This window comes from Poecilia mexicana, unplaced genomic scaffold (assembly GCF_051168715.1).
Source record: "Poecilia mexicana isolate PSO_F unplaced genomic scaffold, ASM5116871v1 scaffold_3, whole genome shotgun sequence".
Classification (NCBI taxonomy): domain Eukaryota; kingdom Metazoa; phylum Chordata; class Actinopteri; order Cyprinodontiformes; family Poeciliidae; genus Poecilia; species Poecilia mexicana.
Window position 1 is genome coordinate 32,715,171 of NW_028263372.1, and position 8,136 is coordinate 32,723,306.

General features: G+C 36.3%; 1 protein-coding gene across 3 annotated transcripts; it reads right to left on the reverse strand.

Moving 5' to 3' along the window:
- Positions 1–307: 307 nt before the first annotated feature.
- slc35c1 (solute carrier family 35 member C1) lies at positions 308–4,258 on the reverse strand. 3 transcript variants are annotated; one of them, XM_014993437.2, is made up of 3 exons: positions 4,106–4,258; positions 2,831–3,342; positions 308–1,796 (listed from the first exon to the last, which is right to left on the reverse strand). In XM_014993437.2, exons 2-3 carry the CDS (start codon positions 3,309–3,311, stop codon positions 1,216–1,218), a joined length of 1,062 nt encoding a protein of 353 aa, XP_014848923.1. In that variant the 5' UTR covers positions 3,312–3,342; positions 4,106–4,258; the 3' UTR covers positions 308–1,215. The 3 variants fall into 3 exon arrangements, with proteins under 3 accessions (XP_014848923.1, XP_087860579.1, XP_014848922.1); XM_088004453.1 differs by lacking the exon at positions 4,106–4,258 and adding an exon at positions 3,934–4,068; XM_014993436.2 differs by lacking the exon at positions 4,106–4,258 and having other exon boundaries at positions 2,831–3,480.
- Positions 4,259–8,136: the final 3,878 nt, after the last annotated feature.

Sequence of the window (8,136 nt, forward strand, 5' to 3'; positions counted from 1 at the left end):
TGTGAAGTGCAATGTCCTCTGTCATCATCTGTTGGGTAGCAGCATCATCAAAGGCAGTGACTTAAAAAGGATGAACAAAATGAGAAAGAAGCCTGGCTATAAGTCATACATAAAACATCATTTTTGGATTATTTTTGAAGCGACAGGCATGAAGTTTCTTATTTTTAACTTTTTACCTGCCCAACAAATCTCTTTCAGATTTACAAAACAAACTATTACATTGGTTGTTTATCCTATGAATTACTATGATAATGGATCCATCTTTAAACCAAGTTTCCAGCATACCAAAACAAACAGAAGAAACATACAAGGTCTTTGTAGTTTTATTTGGCAAGAGTGTCAAAATATATTACATTTATACAGACAGTATTTGAAGAGAGTAGATTAAAAACAATCAAAGGACTTACAAATAAAGTACAACATTTCCTCTACAGCAATTTCTAGTTGATATAGTCCTGAACTAGAAGGCTGCAATGATTAAAAAAATGTTTTGGCTTTTAATAGGAATGCCTCATTACATAAAATAAACATCATTATATACCATAAATCAACAGATGGTGCAGTTAAACACAGAACCCTGGGGATTCTGTTAATTAGTTCTTTTTTGTATGACAAGTTTGTTTAAAACCAACTGATTAAACAGAAAAGCCCATTTGAATTTCAAACTGTCCTAACTCAAAAATCATGCAGCAGTGAATGACCAATTTAGATTGCAGCTATAAAACTTAAATTCCTAATGTGGGAGCTTTTCTTTAAAGATGAAATGAGCATTGGTCCTCTATGAGCAGGCTATTTGTCAGCTTGTCCATTTTAACATCCTTGAACTAATAAATACCTTTTATATGCTGTTCATTCTACCCTTAACAAGACTTTCTGCAAATCCCCAGATTAAACATAACAGTGACTATGACTTTTGCAAACCTTTTCTTTGTGAAAAGATTGCCCTCACAGTTGAGTTATAGAAAAGTTCCACAATGTGTAAAAAACTTGTGCAGTAAATACCAACAACACAATCATTATTATAATCACCCTCAGAGTGTTTTTCTCTTCCCTTTGTGTACTAAACTATAAAAGAAAAAAATCAGAGTATAAAACAGTAATAAAAAGCTGACAGAAAACTAGTCTCTTAAATAGACTTACATTAATTTAAATTACAATCATTCCAAATTCAAGAGCCTTTTACATTCATAATTTACTTGCACTAACCAAGTGTGGTTACACTCCAGGATCCTCTTTCTCCCCAGAAAGCAGTTTTTCCTTAGCAGAGTCCTGCGGCCCTCCTTGTGTAGATTTCTGCATTTCTCTGCTTTTGACCCATGTGTAAGCTGAAGAGCCACCAAGAACCATCATGTTACTGGTCCACCAAAGCAGGCTCTTACTGGATGAGTTATACACCACTGCTATAACAGTCTGAGCACAAGCCTTTGCTGTTCCTGAGACGTTATGAGTGAGAGGGCTGGTGAATTTGATCTGGAGGCCTGTGACGTAGCCGATGGCGAAACCAAACACTCCTCCTAGCGTCATCATCCCCCAAAAGCGGAGATTGGTCAGTCCACTGAAGCTGGCCACTTTGCCCACCTCCCCAAACACAAGGATGAGAGGAAGGAAGAGGACGCACGCATTGATGTTGTTGTAAAAGGACAGTTTCCAGATGCTTCCATCCACAGCAGGCATCACCTTCTTGGTGTAAATAGCATTGAGAGACACAAAGGCACTCGCCAGCACCCCAAAAAACACACCTGACCAAGACAGGGACCCAGCCAGGCCTTCCTGGTCCACACCCAGCCAGAATCCACCTGAAAGGCAAAAGCGCAAAGTACTGAGAAATCACAACTGACATTAAGTTAAACATTTAGCCCAAAACTATGTGAAACTCAATGTTTTTATTAATAGCAGTGTTTCTCATGACTTTTCGCTGTAGGTGCACAACTGTTCTTCACTGCATATTATCAGTCACCTGAACTCAAAAACAATGCAAAAATAAACACATTAAAAAATATGATTGGAAAGTAAGGTTACTCCATGAAATAGTAATTTATGAAAACCTCCTGGCTCAAAACTAAATGTTTTGGTTTAAAAAAATAACATGAACTCGCTTCAGGCTTCATTTGAAGTCTGAAAACAGGCCAATTGCATTATTTTGATTGTCATAATATTGAGATATCTTTTTATTTGGAAGAAAATTATCAGTAATTCATAAAAGTAAAAAAAAATCTGGCTGCAGCACGAGTATTTTTTCATCAATATTAAGGAATTACTTAATACTGAAACAAGATCATATATCTTGCTCAAAAGTTAGTTTTGTTTTATTTCAAGTGTACTAATTTGCAGTAGAAATACTTGGTAAGATTTCGTGTTCTGGCACACTACTGGCCAATATGACCACTACTGTAGTCATATGGGCACTTAAAATAGCTGCATGTAATCAGGATTATTTTTGTTTTTGTTTCATATGTCCTGTGAACTGGTTCAGTAACCAATCAGATGGTGACCTTCCACAGGCACCCCTAGGTGACCTTATAAGCAGGTATAGAAAATGGATGAATCTATCTAAGGAAATATGTTTCTTTTATTATTATTTTCTATAGGATTTCACGTGGTTAAATGAATAAAACAAAAAAACGATATTCTAACATTTGTTCTTTTTTTTGTTGGTGTATTTTGCATGGTAATCGCAACAGGAATACACAAATATCAAAACATTATCAGATGAGACAAATCCAGAGATTTAAAAACTATAGTCAACTCTCCCTACTCAATGTTAGAAAATCACAAATTAACAGTGCAAGATACAGTTAAATAATAATCAGTAGAAAACAAGTTGACCTACCAAGAATGATCCCACAGCAGATTAGAGCTTGAAAAGATGTGGTTTGCTTTAGGATAATAAATGATAACAGCACGTTAAAAACAGTGCTGAGGGATCGTCCGATTGTGTAAAAAGCCACTCCGACGTATTTCAAGCACATGTTGTTGAAGGTGATCATTCCGATGAAGACAATGGACAGCGGCAGGACTTCACGCGACGTTTTCACGTCGAATCTGACCGACGGGAAGTCGACGACTCCGGGACACAGCTTGGCGAAAAGCTGCATGAGCCAGCACAGAGCCACGGTCACCACACACTGGTAGAAAGTGATAAACAGCGGCGCATCCAGCTCTCGGTTGTCCAGCAGGTAGTTATTGAGGAAAACCATTGTTATTGACACGAACCAGTACAGTGCGACCACAACTGCTATCCTGAGAGCTCGAAGAATGAAAGACTCTTCGTGTTCATCTTGGTTCATCGTTTCCGAGCCGGACAGAGCCATCCTCAAAATGCTGGAGCGCTTCAGCTGTGTCCTGTTCATGATTGGAGACAAAACAACATCAGCTGCTTTCAAAAATGCGACTTGTACCGAGCTAAAGTGCAACTACAGACAGACCAGGATGGAAACATGAGAGTTGTATCTTGCCACCCGGCATCAACAATCTAACTTCCGGTCACAGACTTTTCAACATAAAAGTGCAAGCAAATGTGTATGTTTATATATTAAAGTATTTGATTTCTATCCAAGCGTTTAACTCTTTTCACATTTAAAACTCAGTTAACAGTAAGGCAGATGAATAAATAAATGAATAAATATATACGATAATTAGACAAACTTAGTATGATTAATATACTTTACTGAAGACAGCATGAACGAAAGCTTACGAAGTCGGTGCCAAAAGTCTTCATCATATTTTACTCTATCATTAATAAATATCCTGTTACACAAAACTATTATTTAGGCGTCTGCAAACTTTCCACAATATTTACATATAGCATCGCCCTCATCAAACTGTGAACCGGATTATTCAGTAACCGCAGCTGTTACTTCCTCATATGAGTTATGTTTTTATATTTAATGTTTTTTTTCTTCTTCTTTTTAAAGTGTGACACAGATTACTTACATAAATATACGCCGGTTTAACAAATCCTCTTCGCCTTTTTCCCAAGTAATGAAAAGTCTCTATTTGTAGCTACAGTTTTTCATACATGAGTCAAACGTAACAATAACTAAAATAAAGAGAAAGAAATAGAACATGCATAAAAAGTATAAGTAACAGTAAAATGCTTTCATACCTGTTTCAAATATATGACCGATCTACCCCGTGTTACAGTCCCGGGAGGTCTGATCTGAGCAGTTAAACTTGGTAGTGAGACCTGTGTTTCTTGACAAACATCATTCTTGTGGTACTCTACAAACATTGGATGACACAACGGCGGCGCTGCAGCAAAAGGAGTGCTGCTGATGACGATCGAAGAAGATGGCAGTGTGACTGCGCATGTGCGAATGACTTACTGATTTGGAAGAATCAGTTAAAGTAAGATTTTCCGTTGAATAACTTACTTTAACTTAAATTTTTTCATTATTATTTTTTATTTTTAATGAAAAAATACAACATAATTCGACTTTTTATATAATATTTTAATTATAATTATTTTTTAGAACAATTTTATAATGGAAACGCGTTCATCCATTGTCTACATCCACTACAGATTTAAAACGGCTGATTGCAGTATTTGTAAAGTGTGCATAGTGCCTTTTGCATGTGTGTTCTTAGTGACCCACTATTCTATTCTATTCTTACTAATTTTATCCAAAACTAATTTATTTAACACCACATTTTGAGCAATGACCATGTTCACTTCTGTTTGTCACAAGCAATATGACATGAACACTCTCTGCTTCTCTCCCCGTTTTGCTCTATTTCTCAAACTCTTGTGACTGCTTACTCTGTATGCAGTCACAAGTATCAGCCAGGAGGTGGCAGCAAATTGTCATCAATATTTTTTTAAATCCTGATTGTTTACATGGATATGCAGCCTAACCTTTATGTGCTGTCTGGAATTAATTTTTAAGATTAGTTTACTCTGCATTCATTCGAGCCATTTAATAAAGGTATCGCAGTACTTGTCTGTAATGAATGGTTATGTGAGTTAGTACATAAGCAAACATAGTTTTTAATTTAAAATAAGTTACCCATTGCACTTAGCTGATAGCAACAAACTTCATAACAATTAGAGAAGTTTCTATTTGAATCTGAGGTTCTCTATTTTGATGTTTGAACAGGAGGCATAGAGGATTATCTTTCTGCTGAAAGACTAGAGGTTCAGCCTCCAACTCTGCATGTATTAAACGTATTTAGTCAAGACAACTCGCACTGTTTTATACATATAAAATATTTTTAGCCATATAAAATAAGTATACACATTTTTTTCTTAGAGAAAATGTCTCTTATGCAATTCACACCAGATGTTGACTACAACTCAAGTTATCATTATGCTTGTGGACTACTATATACATTTACAGAAAGGTATTAAATTCTTTGAAAAGAAAAAAAAAGATTTCATGAGAACGACAGCTTCATAATGTCTCCTGTTTGGAGAAGCTACTCCTCTGCGTTTAAAAGGTGGGATTTTGAGTTTGTCTTCCACTAAGACTTGCTTAAACTCTTGAAGATTCTTCAGGGTCTTTTACGCACATTCTGATCTTGATTTTCTTTTTTTTCTTTAGATTTTCATCTGGATGCAAATCAGGTGATTGGGTTGGGCATTCTGGCAGTGTTAGTTTATTTCCTTCAAACTAATTAAGAGTTAGTTAAGAGGCTTTGTGTTTGGATTATTGTCTTGCTTTGAAATCAAAACATGCTTTATCTTTAGATTCTTATCAAGAATTTTTGCATATTTCTCTATTCTTCTGTCCTGCAGTTATAGAAAGTCTGCTGACGTGAAGACTCACTGTAATGATCCCACTTACAATTTTTAAGTGTTTTTGGTGACTTGCAGAGTCACTTTTCCATCAAACTCAGTGTGCTCAATGCATCTGACCAAACTACATATATTTGTCCAAGTCGTCTGCAGTTATCTTTAAACAAGCTTCAGCGTTGTTTTTGCTTCACCAGAGGAGTAACGGCCTCTACGTATGGTAAATGTATTTAGATGCCATTGTGGTTCTGTGCATTTTGCTCATAGGAAAGACTGCACCAGGTATTTCTGAAGCCCACTGACAGCATTCCTTGGCTCTTGGACAGTTGTTATGTTGAAATAATGTTCTTCCCACTTCCAGATTAGAGAAAAAAAGTGATAGATAAGTGGGCAGATGGAGAGACAGACAGATAGATGCTTTATTTATTTCACTGACCAAACTTTATGTCAAACTCCAGTGACATAATTTATATCAGTGACTTCCAGCTGTCACTGATCTCTCCCACAATTCCAAGCTTGTTCACTTGCTGGAAAATTGTTGAGAGTTGTTTTTGTTTTGTTTTGTTTTTTTCTAGTTTCATGCCTTCTGCTACAATGCACAGCGAGTAACTTGTTTGATGGACTGATGTTTGCTGCTGAGCCAGTAAGCTATACTTATGCACCTGTAGATTCTCTCAGCAAGTGTAAGACACCATGTCTTTCAAAGAACATAGGGGTGCTATTTCATAATTCAGCATATACAACACTTACATCAGTGGGTGTTCAACCCTTCACTGTTCACCTTTGCTCTAGGGTTTTAGAAGGGGAAAGAAATTATTTTCTCTTGTCAATCTCAAAACCCAGCCATGTGCCTTACTGACCTGGACCAGATGGTGTGAAGTCAACTTTTTCTGACACTGACAGAAGATAAGAAATATGCTGTCTTCTCAGAAGTAAAAGTGAGTAGAAACTGTATGTTGATTGAAGTAAGAAAAAAGAACAAACTTAGCCAGAAAAGAACTGTAGATTTGGAAGTATTTTTAAATGTGATGTAATAACCATCAGTCATTTAAAATTACTTTTATGTTCACACATCAAACTCACTCATTATCAGAATCAAATACATCTCTTTAAGCAACTTTTTAAATTCCCATCACATTTGCACTCTTGAAGCAAGAAAAGCAGATTCAACTTTTTTTTTTTTTCAGCATGTAATTATTGGAAAAAATAAACTGTAAAAAGTTGCATACACTTTAAAGTGCAAAGTTAATCTGTGTGTGAATGAGTGAATGCAGTTTATAATGTAAAGTCCTGGCATGGCCATAAACAACTGGTCTATAAAGGCATCTCCTTTTGCATATAAGTTTATGTGGAAGCCAGCCAGGATCATGAGGATCTCTTCTGAGTGCATTTAAAGCATATCTGAAAGGTCTTTAATTGGAGGAACACTTCTTTAGTCAAGCTCATAAAACAACCAAGCCTTTTAAGACTTTTAGAGTCCAGTCAGGATGCCATCTTTTTTAATATATAAGACTATAAAATACAAATGAGTTATCTACCTCCAAATTAAACCGTAACATTTTAACTTTGCTACATAAAATGCACCTATAGAATAACTTAAAATGTTCTATTTTTCCTTGTCTGACTGACATGGTTGCTCAGTAGGTTACAGAATGCAAACTTTTGTCCTCGGAGACCAAGGTGACTCATGTGGCTCATCGTTCCTAGGGGAACCGCAGAGGAAATGTGGAGCAGCATTATGACAGTCGTACTGCCATTTCAGATGAGCCAGCTTCCCGTGTGTCCCAGAGCACACCAGGCACTGGTGAAACTCCCCACACAGGTCATTATTTAAATACTGTTGTTCTAAACAAAGACTGATATTTGATGCATTATTTATGTAGAATATAATCCCAACTCTAATTTTAATATTTGAACCCTGTCCTTAAAACTGCACAGCTTGTTCTTGTTGTCTTTCTGTTACTTGGCATCTGCTTCATGGTTTACCTTCTTGCTTTTCTGAAATTTCCGAGAGATTTTCAGTTTTTTTTTATTATTTTTTATGTACTTTACTGGTTCAGTTCTGCTGTCTGATTCAACATAAATTTAATTGTCAACCTACCAGATCACCACACAGATTGATCCTTTTTGCTAAGTGTTATGAGTTTACATCATGCATGTGAATATAATATCTTAGAGGACGGTATCAGCTGAGATAATGCTGCCAATAACAACACTCTCCTCATGCTATTAACCTTTTATCCTTTTTTATTCTTTTTTGTGTATCTACTCTACCTTCTCAAACTCCCATTCGGTCATATAGCAGATGGCCACTCGTACTTAGCCAGGTTCTGGTTCTGTTGGGCATTTCTTCCTGTTAAAGGGGAGGTTTTCATCCTGTCTATCATGCATGCATCCTTAGCATG